Genomic DNA, 19,143 nt, shown 5'->3' with positions numbered 1-19,143 from the left:
ACAGAGCTTTTCCAATCGCTCACATCAAAACAGTGATTATGGATCGTCATTAACTCATAAAATCAATCAATCGGATCAAAAACAAAAAGATATCACAAAGCAGCTGACGATTCTCACACTGTATAACAAACGAACAATCTTTTTATTTATTTACTCAGATTTATCTTTTTTATCGTATCATTTACATTCATGGCGGATCTGTACGGAGCTTCTCCATCTGCACCTCCAGAATCTGAAGAAATCTCCTCCTTCCTTCTCCAACTCCTCCATAATCCTTCAACTTCTTCTTCTTCTAAATTTATGCACCACTCTCTCGCTTCTCCTCCTCCTCCGTCGCAGCAGCCGGCTGAGAATTCATCCGCCGCTGAATTGTTTTTCGGCCGTTCTTCCGCCGCCGGCGGTGGAAGCTCGTCCTTTAATTACTCCGATCAAGGCGGTTATTTTGTTAAAGAGAGCGGTGCAAATGTTTTCTCTTCGAGAAGGAGAGGTGTTTCGGTGGAAAATGATCTAGGTGACTTAAGCGGCGATAGCGAGGTTGGTGATTATTTCTTGAAAATTATTTTAACTAGCAAGGATTTTATTTTTAGTTGTAGTATAGTGTACTAAATGCTTTAATATTTTTTAGAAAGGTGTTGCTGAAGAGGCAGAAGCGCCGGTTGAAACGGTGCCGTCCAAAGGCTCATCAAAGAGGAGCAGAGCGGCGGAGGTTCATAATTTATCGGAAAAGGTTAGATTATGGCAATTCTTTTTTGTACTGTTCTGATTAGTGTTTGATTTTGGAATCTGATTTATTATTATGGTTTGAATGGTGTGTTAATAGAGGAGAAGGAGTAGGATTAATGAAAAAATGAAGGCTTTACAAAACCTTATTCCCAATTCCAATAAGGTAACAATTTCATCAATTTTTTGTTCCCTTTGAAAATTGTAATACTAGATTTTCAGGAGATGTTACATATTTTATAATTATTGTATGATAGACTGATAAGGCTTCGATGCTGGATGAGGCGATCGAATACTTAAAGCAGCTTCAGCTTCAAGTACAGGCTAGTCTTTTTCTTCTTCTGTTAAAATGTTGATTTTAAAACCAATTTTCATCAATTGGTTTTGGTTTCGGTTGTTTTCTTCCTTTTTATTTTTTGATTGCTGGGCTTCTATGTCTTGAAATTCTTAATCAATAGAACTTGAACCTTTTTATCCTTTACAGTTTCTATAGTTTTGAGGTTAGTGTATATTTTGTGGCATAAATGTACCAACTGTGCATGGCTGATACAAAATAGAATGTAAGGATTTAATATCTTGTACAAATTGGGATGCCCAGTTCTATACATTCTACACTAACTAGGACCTTACATAAAATTAGTTGGTTTATTTGGTGCTATAATCTAATGTTAGGTCTCTGAATTTGACATGAGGATGCAGTAACTTCTCTTTGTAGGTTAGTTTGTAAAGCAGAAACCAATAATCCCTTCTGGTGTCCGACTCAAACTAAAATTGGAAATATGGCAAAGGTTACCTGGAGGTGCCGTTAAGTTAGTTCTAAGGTTCAAATTGTAATCAATCGGATGATTGTTTTACTTTACAATATGAAAGCAAATTCCACCTGACTTACAAGCAGGTATTTTGAAGTTTTGTATATTTTGAAAAATCATCATGGCACATTTTATAAATGTTAGGCCAAATGGCATGTGTGATATGTACATTCTTCAGAACCTGCATACTCGTTTTATGAGTTTATGATACCTCAAATCTTCTCTAGGGTGTTTTTAACAGCATCTTGGACCCAAATGGTTTCGTTTCAGCCTAGTTCTATTCCCAAAATTTGACTACTCTGTCTGCACAATTGATCTGATTACTTTCCATTTTTTCAATTCTGCACCTTCAGCCTTATTTTGCTTGAATATTTATCACCTTTTACAACCATGAAATCATTGTGACAGAACATATTATAACTTGAAGCCAGACAATAGGGAATGCTCAGATGTAATTTCTATTCTATATCCCCCACACCTGAAAATTATTGGAATTCTACATCAAATCAAGTGTATCAGAGTTTCCAGAGAAGATTGAAGTTATTATCACAGAATCATAAATAGGTTCTTTACCACTGTGATTGATTTTTGCAGATGTTAACTATGAGAAATGGGTTGAGTTTGCATCCAATGTGCTTACCAGGAGTTCTACAGCCTATGCAACTGCCCCTAGCGGGAATGAGCTTTGATGAAGGAGGCGGATTGCTAAATGCCAATGCAGAAGAAAACTCAGCACAAACCACTCTTAATATTCCTAACAGGTGTACTGAATCAAATCAACCAATTGGGTTGCCTTCAGCAACAGGCATCATCTCTTCAGAAACCCCCTTTGGTTTTGAACCTCTGGTTCAGGCTCACTATGAACCCTTCAATCTATGCACTTCTTCGAAGGTAATATCTGGTGTTATATCTGAATAAATTCACCCTATTCTTTTTGGGATTAACATATGTTTTCTGCAATATGAAGGATATTTGCAGAGATGGCACATCAAATGCACCATTAGATACAAATCAAGCTGCGCAGACCACTTCATCGGGTGTGTCCTAGTTCATATCTTACACTTAGATTCAGGATCAGCAGACCAAATTTCATGTCCCTGTAATTTTACTTATTTTCCTTTTCAACTTTCCCTAATTGTCATAACTCATAAGGTCCCTACTGTCTGTGAGATGAACTGTTGACATTTAACAAGCTCATACAATCACGGGAACCAAACTTTTTAACGAAATCTCTTAACTTCAATCAAAATGTTCGGGGCAAACCCTGTCAATGTTCTTAGATGTTCCTTTAGGGTTGATGGGCGCTGTTATGTTTCATTAATTGTTAATCAGAAATTCAGAACCAAATAACCAGTATAAATGTTTTGCAAAGCTTGTTTTTATACTGGAAAATCTCCAGAAATCCATTATTGTTCTCATTCATATGTTATTATTAGAATGAGATTTTTAGACCTGGGTGTTGAATATTAAGTGATGGAAATCCCACATTGGAAAGACATGAGTAGAATGTGGAATATATAAGTGGGATGGACTACCTAACCCATTACCTTAGGGTTTTGGGTTTAATGTGGTGTCCGACTCACGGTTATATGGTTCACATTCTACGCCTCATGAATGTATGTATTCTCCCATACATTGTGCTCAATTTGGACCAAAATTGGGTTCCTTAACCTTATTAGGAAATAGGAAGGCAACAATGTATTAATGCCTTAGAGCTGTTCTTTACGATGTCGTTTCATTAAAAATAAGGCATGACCAGGCGATTTTCTGTTCATACTTATTCCAAAACGGACCCCGTTAAGCGTAATGATTTTGACAGAGAGAGTTATGAGGCAGTTGGTTACATAATGATTATCTTCTTCAAATAGAAACAAAATCTGAAGCTTTACACGAATTATTATATACACTAATTAATATTTAACTTATACAAAAGCAAAGAAATGAAAGAAACGCAAATGAAAACGTGGGGTTGTTGAGCCGCAGTTTAGAAGGCCATAATTCTTTTGATATGATGACACCGACCAGTTTTTTTGTAATTGGCTTTGTGCTGTTTTGTCACAACTCACAAGACGCGTATACGTTTTCTTGCTGTTTAACACCATTTGCTTACCCTGGAAAATATATTACTACCCACGTAAATTTAATTTAATTAGCAATGCTTATAAATGGTAATGAAACATGATTTACTATATAATATACTTGAAAAATAGACTATACTTAAACTATTTTAACTGTAACATCACCAAAAATCATCCAAATTCAATATACAAATCAGATATAATTTTTTTGTATTACAATTAGTACGTAACGGAGTTATAGAAATAAGAACTACGATCGATGACTAGAAAATATTGAAAACAATAAGAGAATAATAACCAAAAATAACCTGACCATTGGAAAAGGAAATAATTCATCTGCTGGTTACAATTGGTAAGTTTATTCAGTAAATAAAAATGTATAGTCTATGATAAGTGTGGACCTAATGTAATGATATATTTATAAGACAAAGCTTTTAGTTTCCGTTTTTTGTTGGTAAGCTAAATAACGGCATTGTCTCATGATTGTATTTTGGTCTCATTCTCTCTATAATATCATCTCTATCACCCCTACAGTTTCGCCACCTCCCTCTCCTTTTAATCTCAGCACTCTTTCAAGACCATCCATGTCTGCAACCAAACCCTATCATCAATCCTTAAAAAGAAACTCTGTCGATTCAAATAATTCAGTTAATAGTAGTTCTTGCACTGAAACGAAAAAAAATAAGATGGAAACTTCAGTTGCTGCTCAAAAGAGAAACAGAAGAGGGTTTTCATCAAGAAATGGAGAGACTGTTAATTCTAGTGGTGAATCTGAACATGAAGTTCATATATTGACTGAAAGAGAAAGAAGGAAAAAGATGAGGACTATGTTTACCAATCTTCATGCTTTGCTTCCTCAGCTTCCTGCTAAGGTATTTGTTTAATATGTCTAAACTTTAAGGACAACGAATATGAAAGATCGTACTAATAAAAGATTTAGGTTAAAGAACAATTTTTTTTAGGTATTTTTTTGTTTTGATTGAGTTTCAATAAAATTGGTAAAAAAAATTGCATTTACAGATTCATTTTTACATTGACGTGAAAATACTATATATAGGGATTCAGATCAAAAATTACTTATGCGGCAACAAGATCATGATCAATTTTTATATATTTGCAGGCAGACAAGACCACCATTGTTGATGAAGCAATAAAATACGTTAAAACCCTCGAAGAAACTCTCCAAACGCTTGAGAAACGAAGGCAAGAAAAGCTCAAAGGAGCAACTAATTATACCGATCACAGCAGTGAACCATCAGTAATCACAATACAAACAGAAACAATCGAATCTCAATCTCGTGAAGCATTTTTGGCAAGTCATCAAGGACCAGCAAAGAGTTTCTCCATGAACACAAACATGCCTTATATGTTTCCCGTCTCTCTAAGTAACCCTACTTGCTTTCAGACATGGTTCTCGGCGAATGTTGTAATGAACATGTGCGGTGACGATGCTCAGATCAGCGTGTGTTCATTGAAAAGGCCGGATTTACTCACCAGCATCTTCTATATACTGGAGAAGCATAAATTGGATGTAGTTTCTTCTCATATTTCCTCCGATCAGTTTCGTAGCATTTACATGATCCATGTTCATGTGAGTATATCATAATTTTGGCTTTCCATTATGTTTTAATTTGGCTTTGGGAATAGAAGGTACGGCTAGGGTTTCTTAGGAAGTTTTTCTTCTTTCAATGAGAGTCGAATTATAGATAGGGTTAAAATTTTCTCAGTTACTAAACTAAATATCTTTTAAAGAACAGTTAAAGTTTTATATAGTTAATGAACCTTCAATTTTCATCAAATAGGAGGTTGAAAATTGCTTATCTGACGGATGAGAAATTATTAAGTAGACTTAGTCCACCACATAATTTATGAAGTGAGTCAATCACATTATAACACTTTATAAAAATGATGGCATTATTGTAATATCACTTTTAAAAATTCAAAAAAATAACAAACAAAATTACAACAATGCTATCATTTTAATGACGTATTATAATGTAATTGGCTGAGTACATAAATAACGTATTAGACTAAATTTATGTAACAAATTCTCGAAAAAAGACATGTCGGATAACCATAAAAAATTCCTTTGCCACTTAAGCATTTTTTGACTTAAATTACTATAGTAAAGTAAAAGTCATAATAATGATAGAAAATATAACAAATACAACGATATCAGTTTTGTGAAAAAGTTTATTGATTAAGTAACCACAATCTTTTTAAACCAAATTATGTTATATAAAAAACTTTTCAAATCTTATGTTTTAATGTTTGGTTTATATTTTTAGAAATATCTTAATATGTATAATCTCTTCTTATAAACATATTAGTATTTCGTTTCAATAATTTTTTGCTTTTTCATTCATTTACGTGCTGCATAGCTAAACTTTTCGAGCAAAAATAAGAGTTCAAGGCTTATACGGTTTTCTTTCCGAATGAATTTCCTTTTATCGATATTTCACTGTTGTGTGATGATCAGGCTGGTGCAGCTTATGGTCAGTATCCAGAGGCGTTGTCAGTGGAAGATACATTCAAGTTAGCAGCTGGAGAGATGAACTTATGGGTTTTGTCATCTTGATTTTCAGTCTGTCTGCAGTTGCAGTAACGTTTCTGCTAGCCATATGCCATTTTTGTGTTAAAGACATCATCAAAAGCTATGCTTTTGCTGGACAAGAAATATTCATGGACGGCTTTTCTGGACTCATTCTCCATCACACTGTGTTCTGATGATTAGCTGCATTTACGCCATGAGGGAGCATAGACAATCTTAAGGTGCATCCGTTTTCTGCAATAAATAAATTAACCTTAGAAAATGGAACTTTTGTGTAAGTATATATACCCACACAACCAAAGTTTTTTTTCTTTCTAATATAGTGGTTTTAATTTTGGAATGAAGTTCTTTCTATTTTTTTAACTGGAAATCCTTTGCTAAGTTGAGAAATTATTACATATATTTAGTCTATCATGCCATTCATATACTAAGCCAATTATATTATAATACGTCATTAAAATGATGATATTATTGTAATTTTGTTTGTTCTTTTTTTATATTTTTTTAATAGCGATATTACAGTAATGACATCATTTTAATGATGTGTTGTAATGCTTAGTATACAGATGACGTGATGGAATAAGTGCACCTAATAATTTCTTTGCTAAGTATAAGTTAATTTTCTCTGAATTCTACATGCTTAAGTCCATACTAACTAAGACAAATGGCCTAAGGAAAAAACAAGCTAATCTCGCTAATATAGTAGATTATATTTTTGCTAGCATAGTCTCATGATAGAGACGTTATAACTGAACCTTTTGAGTTTGATTCTTTTTTTATTATAATAGAAAAATGGGAAATTATAAATGAGAACGACTATATATAGAATCAGGGGCAAGCCATGATTTAAAGTTAGATGGGATGAGATTAATAGATATTTTTTTTTCACACCTTCACCAACAACGACATCGTTTTGGCTTAGACCAAAAGCAACATCATTTTAGCGTTAGAAATTTTAATATGAAAGGGGTCAAAATGACATTGTTTTGACATCGGTACTTTAAAAATAAAAGAGTCAAGACAAAGCCATTTTGACCCCAAATATTAAAAAAAATTGAACGCTAAAACGTTACTTGATCAGATGAATCTCTCACTTTCTCTTTTATTTTTAACCGTTGTTTATGTGGTTTTGTGCTTTTACTGTTTGGTTATGTTATTTTTTTTGAGTATGTATTTAATGATGTCTGATATGTTATTTATAGAAACTATTAGATAATTATCTTTATATTTGTTGTATATTTGTTTTCGCTTACTGTATACTTTTTGCATACTGTTTTTGTACCTTTTATTTAAACTTTTTGAATGATATGATAATACTATGATACTGATATGATAATGTTATGATACCTGTATGATAATTAAAAGCGTTGTTCTTCTAGAGAAAATTAGTTTTCTGTAGAAAATCGTCTATTATGTAGACTTTTAGATGTAAAATTGAAAATAATTATCTCTAATTAATTCCAAACTGAAAAAAATATCAAAAATCAATATTAAAACTGATTTTATTGATCTTTCTTTGAAATCATGATTTAGAAGAAATTTTCTTAGATAGATAAAGAGAAAATAAAAATTGTACAAATAAGTTATAGAGCAATTTTTTTAGATTTGGAGAAATAAAATCATCAAGCAAATTAAAACTAGATAAAATCACACCTCCGGAGGAGCAACAGAGGAAGAACAACGAAAAAAATAAAAAACAAAACGAGAAAATAACTATTAAAAAAAGAGAGTATTATATCTTTTTTTTTTGAAGGTTGGAGTCAAGAAATCACATTTCTTGCTCCGAATATTATTAAAAATTAAAATAAAAAGTTTGAATACAAAATCAAAACTAAACAATCCAACAAGGAATAAAAAAAAACTAAAGTTTAAATGAATTCCAACCCCATGTCATCTTCGAGAAACGCTTCTTTGCTCGACGAGAAGATCGAACCGCATCAAAAACAGGATGCAGAAATAATCATCATAAATTTAGTCTTACTGGTTTCTTTGAAATTCTTTTAGAAAGATTTACCTTAATTTTTTTCTGATGCGCCAGATTTTTTCTTTGAACTGTGTTCCAATACTCTTCTTCTTGCATATTTGACAAACGGTGAGAACCAACTGTTTCAAAACATTTGTCAATATTTATATTTGTATTATCTAATGTATCCTTTGAAGAATCTGAATCAACCAAATCTTCCCATCTCTGAGGAGCCACTGCAACAATATCTAAATGTTGTATTGGAGCAATAGTACCTGAAGATGTCTTTTTCTTGTTAAGAACCGTTGTCCAACTATCATCATCCTTACTGCAAGAATCACCCTCATCCTCCATACCAATCAAATTTGGTTGATAGGAATCATCCTTAATTGTTGCAATTGGGATAATATTTAAAGGTGTAACATCAACCTTAGAATAATGAGTTTGCTATTCAACAATAGGAAGCTGAATATTTGTACTAAATAAAGCATCAGGTTTAGAATTAAACCTTATAGTATGTAGCAAACTTTCATCCATTCTCACAATTGGTGGAATCCCAATTTGTTCTTTACTCGCTGAGCTCACATCATTATCATGAGTTGGAATAATAGCAACAGTCTCTAACTCATGATTATGATTAATATCCCTCTGCATATTTTTAAACACATGATTAATCGAAACTTCTGAAATTGAGCTTTTCTTTATCCAACCCCTTCTATTAGCTAATCTGCCTTGTGACTGATTACGAGGAATAAATGCTCTATTTTTGCTCTGCTCTTCAGATGCATCGTTCTTTTTTCCCTTTTCCTCAAAAGCCTGATCATGTTTTCCGATACTATTTCTTCGACATTGAGTTGCCGAATGGCCTACAGCCCCGCAAATTGAGCATAAATCTGGTAAAGTTTCATATTCTAGATTAACCCATATTTTGAGATCATCAGTATCAACTCTTAAGGTAAATTGAATCTGTTTTTTGAGATCAATATCAACCAAAACTCGAGCAAAGTGTCCTAGTTCTCCCTCAATCGTATTCTTATCAATTCTTAGAGGGACTCCTATGCCTCGTGCGATATCCGAAATAATTTGCAAATCCCAAAATTCCCAAGGGAGATTATAAATACGTACCCAAACTTGAGCGTTGGTAGATTTGTGAGCATTAGGGTCAAATCCTGGAGTCCAAGACATCAGACGAATGATTCCAGGATTTAAATGAAAAGAACCTCGGCTCCAAATTCTGTTCAAATCATCAATAGTTTCCAAAACCACATGATAGAATCCTTTGCCTATGGAAATCAATTTCCAGTTCATAGAAAGGCTCTATAATGCATTCAATTTTTGTTTTAAATCATTGTGTCTCCAAGGATTATCACCTTTATTCATTGATATTCTGCCCACCAAAGAGTATTTACAAAGCTCCAATCTTTTATTGAAGGCCTGCTGTGAAACCTTTACCGCCAGAAATCCTCCAACATCAGTAACGTTAGCAGCTATATTAGAGGTCGGCAACTCTTTAGGTAATTGATTTACCATGTCTGCATAAGATTTCTTTTTCTTTTCTCCATTCTCAGAAACAATTGGTTTCTTACTCACAGCCGAGAAGAGAACCGCGTGGCTAACATAATCCATCAAAAAATTCTGAATCCGGCAGCCACAAGCCACCGGAAAGAGATTCCGTGATAGCCAAACCCTAGCCGTCAAAAACCCTGTTGGATGATATCTTGTTAAACTTTAGTCTATAGATGTACAATTATTGATTGAGATTAACTTTTATCATTTTATGTGCATGAAATCGAGAGTATTATATCAATATGATCAATACAAAGATGAATATGAATGACTCCTCAACAAGTACGAGTGAGCGATTCCAAAACGAAATAATGAGATCTACAAAAGTATTCATCGACAGGGGCTTTTTAATCTCCAATGGACCATCCAAAAAGTAACAATGTATTAAGAGAAACTATCACTTAAATGATTCTATCATCATTAAAAAAGAATTTTCGATATCATGAAATGACGATAGATGTGAATAACAACTCCTCTAAAAACGTCTGAAATCTCAATGCATCAGCCACAATTAAAAATGCCAGTTTCCTGTCAAGATAAAATTATTCTGCCAACTAGTATATACATCTTCCATAATTATTTTATTAATTTTAATAAATTAAAAGTTATTTTATCCATTTTTCACTATTAGATGAAATTATTTTCATCTAACGGTAAAGTAGATAAAATAAACAAAAATAGAATAACTGTAGAAAATCCATCAAATGTATTAAAGTAAAATATTGCCATAAAGTCGTTTTTTTATTTAGTAATTATTGATTATTTAATAATTTATCAAATAATTATGTATAAGGAATATGTGTTCTAGTAAATCATAAAATAATAGTTATAATAGCCACTTTTCATAAAATAATTATAGAATAGCTATAAAATATTGATTTATCGTTATTTTACTTTTAAATATTAAGATAATATAAATTTTGAACAAATGCATTCCATTGTGATTATAGAAGAAATTATCGTTGTTGTTAATGTTTCAAAAAAATAATAATATAATTGTTAAAAATGGTATCTTCATCGTATAAAAGAATAATGTCAAAGTAGTGATATAGAATCACACCAAAATATAGTAATATAAAATCATGCCAAGATAGTGATATAGAATCACACAAAAAACTAGGCAGCACAGATACAGAAAAGACACAAAATAGGCAAGGTCAAAAGACATTTTAAAAAATAAAACAAAACAAAAAACACGAAACATGGAAAAAGTGTGTTAATAATAAAAAAAAATTAGGCATATTTATAAATATTTAAAGTTATAAATTTTATATATACTAGATTTAATTTATATATTTACGACACTTACTCAATTATCATTAATATAGATTCAAAATTTAAGTTCATATATAACAAATAAAAATCTTCAAATTTTATGAAAAATTGAAGTTTTTAAGTATTTTATCAATATTATGAAAATATTATGTAACTCTACAAATATTTAAATATGAAATATCTTGTAGGTAATTTGAATAATAACTTTATGGATAATTGATTATATTTCGAATGAGTTTTCAGTTTCTAAACAAAAAACACAATTATGTTAAAGTATCCGTGCTTTCTAGGCCAAAAAAGTGATATAAAATCACGCCAAAATAATTAATATTGTTATTATTGGTTCATAAACTTAAATATTAATTAATCATCTCAAAGAAACATTAAAACTCTTAAAAACGAAATCAAATGTCATATAAAAATAAAAAAAATATTTGTCTGACCTCAAAATAGAATTTTTTAAAAATAACAATGATTTTTGAATAAAAAGTACATACAAACAATTTTTAATTCAGAGTTTGAATAAACTCATCCCATAAACCAGAATGAGTAAAAATACACATTAATAATTATGACTAAGAAAATAGTTTATTTTGTTGATTTTCTTTTCATTAATAATGGAGAAGTTATAATGAACTAACCTGAAAAGTAGAAAAGGCGGTTACATGGACAAATATTTATACATCATTGATTTTCTTTACGAAACAGTGTTTTTTTGTTGTTGAAAATAATATATATACTAGTCGTAAAGCCACGCATTTGCGCGGAATTAAATTGATATATATTTTATATATTAGCCGTATTAAAAAAATAATTTTAACAAAAAAAAATTCTTTTAGATTTTATAATTCATATACTTTTTGCTTCGGATTTGAAATTTTATACTTGACATTTTTTTTATTTTCTTGCAAATTTATATTTAATTGTTTTTTCTTGCAAATTTATAATGACTTGTGGATTGAGAACCATAATTTTAATTTTTTATAATATTCATCAAATCTTCTTACGTGATATGATTTATTTGCAATTTTTAATAAAATTTATATTCCTTTGTGATTATAAAATGCGTGTTTAATTACCACAGTTGGATATTTGTTTCTTATTTATAAACCTACTTTAAACTATAAAGTTTTTGTACTCTTTTACAGCAAAAAGTATTTATAAATTTCAATAATAAACTTTAACATATTTATGTTTAGCTATTCTATATTTTAGTAGTACATCATATTAATTTTTTTTTAATATTGTATATAAATTTATAAAAAAAATCAAGATTCTAATATAATTAAAATTGTATTTTTTTTATTTATTTATTATATAACAATCATTATATATAGAGAGAATAAAATAACTCAAACTTGTGAATTAAACTTAATTATAAAATTAAAATATAAAGTATACAATTTAAACCTATAAAAAATATAGCTTACTTTTAACTCTTTTATTCTATACAAATAAAATAATTTTTTTAATAATCAATATGATATTTATTTAATTAAAATTATTTTTAAATTTTTTAAATAAATATATTGGGTTAGTTTATAAAATAATTATATTTTTGACTATTTAATCCATTTTTATAAATTCATAAATCAAGTTAGTCTTTTTATTTGTTTATTTAAGTGAGAAAAATTTTGCTTATTTTTTTTAAAAAAGGTTCTCATAACAAAATTCTATCTAATGAAAATTAATGAATTTTTTTTATATAAATCTATGAGAAATTTTTAAGTAGACCGAGTCTACCATGTTATTCATGGACTAAACCACTCATAGTATAACACTTGCCTACCATCAAGTGAAAAAAAAGGTCAAATAGTCTATAAACATGAATTAAGCATATTCAGCACACAAAAAACTTATCTGTCCAAAAATACTAAAAGAATTCCTAATGAAGAATTATCAAATATCAAAGCACGTGAATTGATAAATCATTCGGCTACTAATTTTATTGTAAAAACATAAAATCGGTAAAATTTTGATAACTACTGGTACATATAATTTTAACATGAGGCCTCCAATTTCTTAATTTGGATTTTACCAAATAATAAACTAAACATATTAGCATATTTGCAGTTTTCATTTTTTGCAAAATAAATAAGATTGCAAGAAGAATATATGTTATATAAATTTTATAAATTCATTGTCAAAATCCAAAGCCTACCTTATTCAACTGCTAGAGAACCCTAGACATCAATATTAATTTTCTCTTTCAAAGGCTCATAGCATTATTGCTTCACAAAAATATATTAGCAGAATAAATCAGAACAAACAAATAACAAAATTATAATTCTAAATTACAAAAGGTTCTATAGTATGATAATCCAATCATTATTATGTCTTTAAGAACACATAATTATTGAGGTGCGAAATTGAGGATCATAACTTACAAAGACTAATGTTAGGAGACACCCTTGAAGTTTAATAATGATGCAACCATATATAATTTGTTCTAGTTGACAGATCAAAATTGAAAGTCTGCAAAAAAAAAAATCAAAACAATAGCTAATTAGAAACCTTAAACTATAAAAGATACCTAACGATGTGTATTGGAGCATAAACTTTCAACAATTTGGCCGGGTCAGAATTAGGTATTAATCATGGGAAATTGATGGTCATCATATAGGAAGTTGATATGAAGAGTTTTATTTTGTCAAAACTTCTCATTAATTGGGCTATCTTATTGCAACAAATTCAATCAATGAAAAAATCGATGTAAATCAAAAGTGATTTACAAAATTTAAAAGTGATAATGTTAATATTAATAAATAGATTTTTATATAGATAAAGAAATTTATTATAAATTAAATAAATCGCTATACAGTTTAATTAAAATAAGTATTTTTATAAAGGTGGGAACTCGCCAAAATGCTCTATTTTGCGAGAATGAATGAGAGAGCTTCGTTGGTCCTCTCAATTATATAATATATAGATAGATTGAGTGTCAGATTCATAAATTTTAGATAAAGTGGGCAAGATTGTACCGAAAATTTATAAGATAGATAATATAAAAAATTTAAGGTGGTCAATGTTATAAATTTCAAAGACGAAAAACTATACTATTAAAGCATATATTCATATTTTTTCAGAGATTCAAAAAATAAGGAGTTCAACTGTCCACCATAAGCTTTTTTTAGGTCGCCCCATATATATACTTGTATTTTCCTCGTTACACTCTACAATACTCGAGTTGTAGTGTAGAGTTTCATATCTGATTTTGGCAATTCAGATAAGTATTGATTATTTGGTTATTTAAAAATAAAAATATTTGCAAAATTTCATCAAAAAATTAAATGTTTTTAGTCGTATCTAAAATTTTATATATTTATTTTTTTATTCTGCAGTTTCAAACCGTTTCCAGTATATTTTCTAATGGGGTTTCAAACAGTTTTTAAAAATAAATAATTTTGTAATTGTTTTATAAACCGTTTTAAATACAATTTCTAATGGGATTTTAAACGGTTTCTATAAAGATAATTTGAAATCTTTGTGAAAACCGTTTCTACACAATTTCTAATGGGGTTTGAAAGACAGTTCTTAATAGAGTTTCATACAATTATTTTTTTTAAAAACAAAGTATTTTATAAATTTTTAGAGTAAAAAAGTAGATTTTTCGAAGAAAAGAATAAAAAAATAAAATTTTAAATTTAGAGTAATTTTAGCAAATATTTTTAAAACAAAGTATATTTGACAAATTCCCTTAATTAGAGGCTGTGGAATAGAAGTGATTGCAGGCTATGGGTCCACTCAATATTAGGCCCAAAAAAGACAACCCATATTGATGTAAACCCTTATTTGGCAATACTCTACTCTCTAATCACAAACGACAAGCCGATTGCCTTCTTCTTCTTTGTTTGTTTCTTTTTCCATTTATTAATCACATGAATTTATTGCCGCTTTGTACTGAATTTCATAAAGATTATTATTCTAGTGTCAGTGTTTGTTTATTAAACCGATTAAACAAATCATCTGGGGTCAAGATTTCATTAAGAATCCAATTAGGAACAAACCCGAAAATATTCCCAGTAATGGTCAACTTTCTTACTACATTAATTTCCAGATAAACAAACTCATAGAACTCAGTGACAAAGCAATTATTGCACTCGTGTTATTTAATACTTATTGCTCCCATCACTACATTTTTCTACTAATGCTTTTATTTCTATGTTCACACATGAGTAGCTGAACAGTGACAAAAATCAATACAAACAGGAAGTTCAACCTAACCCTAAATCTAAAGAGATTTAAGTTGGCAGCATTTTACTTAGGTCGTAGGTTTAACTCTTCCGACAAACGCTTTTTCCAAGTGAATAAAAAAGAAGCCAAATTGACCCATTTTAGTAGTGTTTTGAAAAACATAATTTTCAAATTAGACTAAAAACATATTCCAGTTCCACTACAAAGTGAATGGCCTGTTTTTATTGTTCAAAAAGAAAAGTTAATGGTTTGTTTAGATAGATAGGCATAGCACAATTAATTATACACAAAGTAAGAATTCCACTTTTCTAGATATCCTATCAGTGCCAGCTGGCTATCTTCTTCTCTATTTATCTAAAACCCCACTCACTCTGCTCACTCTTCTTTTAATTGTTGCCACTGTGTTTCTTCTTTCTTGTGTTTTCATGTGGCAAAGTTTTAATCTTTGAATTTATATGGCATAAAGAGGGAAGAAAAAAAGAGATTAAAAATGGCAAATTATTCTTCTTTGAATGATCAATTATCGAAAAAAACTTCAATATTTGGTTTACGTTTATGGGTGGTGGTCGGAATATGTGTAGGAGCAGCTATTGTTCTTGTTCTTTTTGTTATCTCTCTTTGGTTCACTTCAAGACGCAGCAGGACTAACACCAAAAACAAAACGCCTCCCTCTACAAACTTCAAGTCTTATCTCAACAACCCAACAATCCCAAATGTCTCCAAAGAAATTCAAGAAATCATAATTGACCCCAAAACACTCACTCCTGACCCAGTTCCTGAGTCAGAGCATGTTCTTCTTGAAGATGGGAGCAGTCCTGTTGCTGGGAGGAACAGAATTCATATTGAAATTGGGAAGGACCACAGAATTTCTTACCCCAACAGAGCTGATGGGTCGGGTCATGGAAGTGGGGAGACCCGGTCCGGCCCTCGGTCTGGTGATCAGGGTGGTGGTGCTATTACTGTGCCAGAAGTTTCGCATTTGGGGTGGGGTCACTGGTATACTCTCAGGGAGCTTGAAGTGTCTACTAATGGTTTTGCTGATGAGAATGTGATTGGTGAAGGTGGTTATGGGATTGTTTACCGTGGTGTTTTGAATGATAATTCTAGTGTTGCTGTCAAAAATTTGCTTAACAACAGGTATGATTGAGTTTTATATGGCATTATTTGATATCAAGTTTTAATCTAGAATTTCATGAAGTAATTCATGATTTATTAAAGTTTTATGATTTTACATTGGTAGCTTTATGGTAATGCATGTAAATTTATCTACTTTCCGGTTGATAGAGAGTTTAAATACTTGTTGAGGTTTTAAAGTTTGTAGCTTTTGATGCAGGGGACAAGCTGAGAAGGAGTTTAAGGTAGAAGTAGAAGCCATTGGACGTGTCCGGCACAAGAATTTGGTCAGGCTGCTTGGTTATTGTGCTGAAGGAGCTCATAGGTACTTCTGTTCTTGGTTTGCAGCACATCAAGTAATTGTCTTTCTGGTCTTTATCTTTGATTGCGATGAACTGATGTTTTTTTTTTGCCATAGGATGCTTGTTTATGAGTATGTTGACAATGGAAACTTAGAGCAGTGGCTACATGGAGATGTCGGGCCTTGCAGTCCTCTTACATGGGAGATTCGCATGAATGCTATACTTGGAACAGCAAAAGGGTAATTGATATATTGATTTTTAGCATGGTGAATGTTAGAGCTTCTATTCTTAGATGCATGCCTTCATTTATTAAAACTTTTTGAGACTAAAACTTGATTGACCATATAGGTTGATGTACCTGCATGAAGCGCTTGAACCAAAGGTTGTTCATCGAGATATCAAATCTAGCAATATTTTACTGGACAGGCAGTGGAATGCTAAAGTTTCTGATTTTGGTCTTGCAAAACTCTTGGGCTCGGATCATAGTTATGTTACTACTCGTGTGATGGGGACATTCGGGTGTGTTCTCACCTCTTTAATGAGTATAAGTGTTAGTTATTCTTTTATATGATAGGCACTCCTGATCTTCATGGAATACAAAAGAATGACAACTATGTTTTGTTCAATAGATATGTGGCTCCCGAATATGCAAGTACCGGCATGCTGAATGAAAGAAGTGATGTATATAGCTTTGGGATTCTTCTTATGGAAATCATTTCTGGAAGAAACCCAGTTGATTATAGCCGTCCTGCAGGAGAGGTATGCGTTTAACAAATGTACTTGATGAAAAAAATTCAAACAAAATTATAAATTTTTTTTGTCTTGATATTTATTGGTAGATCTTACTTCCAGGTGAACCTAGTTGAGTGGCTTAAGACCATGGTTACCAATAGGAATGCAGAGGGAGTTTTGGATCCTAGGTTGCCAGAGAAGCCTTCTTCAAGAGCGCTTAAGCGTGCCCTTTTAGTAGCATTACGGTGTGTTGACCCAAATGCACAGAAAAGGCCAAAGATGGGACACGTGATACATATGCTTGAAGCTGATGAGTTCCCATTCCGAGATGTAAGTTCATATTTTAGTCTAGTAATTGAGCATTTTTGTATCTTGGCTGTCTGTCTTCAAGTTAGTTTTTGATCTTTATCTCATTAAGTTTCCTCCATTATGAATTGCTACTGCCTAGATCCTTGCAATGCACTTTTGAAATTTTCAGCAAGAACGATAAACAAATCAAACAATGATTTGCTTGTTTATAGTAAGAACTTCAGTGGTTAGTTGAGAATGTGATACCAACTCAGTCAATGGAATCATGCTGTTGAGAATAAGCTACAAGATGTAATCCTTATCAAAATTCTACATCGAACTTTGTTTAGTTAAACATGAAAAGTCAAACTGAGGATCGGACTTGTCTTTTATGGCATTGTTGGGGTGCTCAAATTATGGGCGCTCAGACTGTTGACTGAAAAGATATGCATTAAGCATTCTGTCGTTTCAATATGTAAACCCAATAAGTATGACCTTGAAAACATTAATACCATATGGTCCTTTCCTCTGTGCATCATCTCTTCACTGTCATGATTGCCTTTCTATCTTATTTTCAGGATCGCAGAACTGGAAGGGAACATGGGCGAACTCACGGTGATGGATTAAAAACCGAAAAGCGTGTAAATGAATCTGGTGACAGTAGCGGTTATGAAAGTGGTGCTCAAACCAATAGAACATTGTGGAGAAAGCAGGAAGCTGAAGAACAGTAAGTTGCCTTGCCAAAACTCATGTACAAGATGAATGGATTGACCATGTTTTGTTCATATTCCTCTTACTCAGAGCTGGTGTATACACATATCATCCATTTTACCTCTATAAGCGATCCATATTGTATTTAACAGTAAATTTAGATTAAATAGCACCTCCTTCCATTGAGATATGCAATTGATGTTTGAAATATTGTTGGTTTTCGGATGGATTATTGATGTGTATGAAATCTAAGTTTTGTTGTAGATGCTTGACTGTGTAATTCATCTTGCAATCAGAATATTTGGTTTAATAATAGATTCTTACTTCTATCATTCTTAATGCATGTCAACATGTGATGCTTCGACTTTTGGTTGATATACTTAAATTCATTTGAAATCTTCATTCTTTTGTTTTTTTGTGTGTATATGTCGGTGTTCTTTCAAATCTTGTTCGTCCATTTAAGGGGCTGTTTGTTTTTGGTGGGTGGGGGAGTACTTGGGTGGGAGGTTAGGGTACATGATTAAAGTGTTTACAAGTCCTCATTTATATGTAAATCTAACTTCAGCTTGTTTTCTCACCGACAAACAACTATGTGCAGATATTTGCCAGTCAATGATCCAATTTGGCAGGTATAATCAGTGCAGTTAATTCATAATCTTTCAATGCATCATAATTGAAATATGACTTTAAATTTTCTTTTGAAGAATTAATTCTATGCTAAACTGTTATTAAGACAAAATGCTTTTGAAGTTATGTTTCTCTGCAAATGAATATAAAAGCTTTGGTCCTACATTGCACATGAGTGGTCATTGCATATCACCCCATAAGGTTTTTAAAGATT

At 31.3% G+C, this 19,143-nt stretch overlaps 3 protein-coding genes across 3 annotated transcripts; all 3 read left to right on the top strand.

The window, feature by feature from the left end:
- LOC126678516 (transcription factor SPATULA-like) lies at positions 1–2,808 on the top strand. The gene is made up of 6 exons (XM_050373436.2): positions 1–534; positions 626–727; positions 821–886; positions 978–1,043; positions 2,124–2,420; positions 2,497–2,808. Exons 1-6 carry the CDS (start codon positions 190–192, stop codon positions 2,575–2,577), a joined length of 957 nt encoding a protein of 318 aa, XP_050229393.1. The 5' UTR covers positions 1–189; the 3' UTR covers positions 2,578–2,808.
- Positions 2,809–4,151: 1,343 nt separating this feature from the next.
- LOC126673773 (transcription factor bHLH95-like) lies at positions 4,152–6,442 on the top strand. The gene is made up of 3 exons (XM_050368074.2): positions 4,152–4,479; positions 4,728–5,198; positions 6,087–6,442. The coding sequence occupies exons 1-3, from the start codon at positions 4,192–4,194 to the stop codon at positions 6,183–6,185; spliced, it is 858 nt and encodes a 285-aa protein (XP_050224031.2). The 5' UTR covers positions 4,152–4,191; the 3' UTR covers positions 6,186–6,442.
- Positions 6,443–15,169: 8,727 nt separating this feature from the next.
- On the top strand, positions 15,170–18,634 carry LOC126656213 (probable serine/threonine-protein kinase At1g01540). The gene is made up of 7 exons (XM_050350731.1): positions 15,170–16,293; positions 16,490–16,594; positions 16,688–16,810; positions 16,920–17,090; positions 17,201–17,330; positions 17,424–17,633; positions 18,170–18,634. Exons 1-7 carry the CDS (start codon positions 15,647–15,649, stop codon positions 18,320–18,322), a joined length of 1,539 nt encoding a protein of 512 aa, XP_050206688.1. The 5' UTR covers positions 15,170–15,646; the 3' UTR covers positions 18,323–18,634.
- Positions 18,635–19,143: the final 509 nt, after the last annotated feature.

Source organism: Mercurialis annua, linkage group LG1-X (assembly GCF_937616625.2).
Source record: "Mercurialis annua linkage group LG1-X, ddMerAnnu1.2, whole genome shotgun sequence".
Lineage (NCBI taxonomy): Eukaryota > Viridiplantae > Streptophyta > Magnoliopsida > Malpighiales > Euphorbiaceae > Mercurialis > Mercurialis annua.
This window is presented reverse-complemented; position numbering and strand designations above follow the sequence as displayed.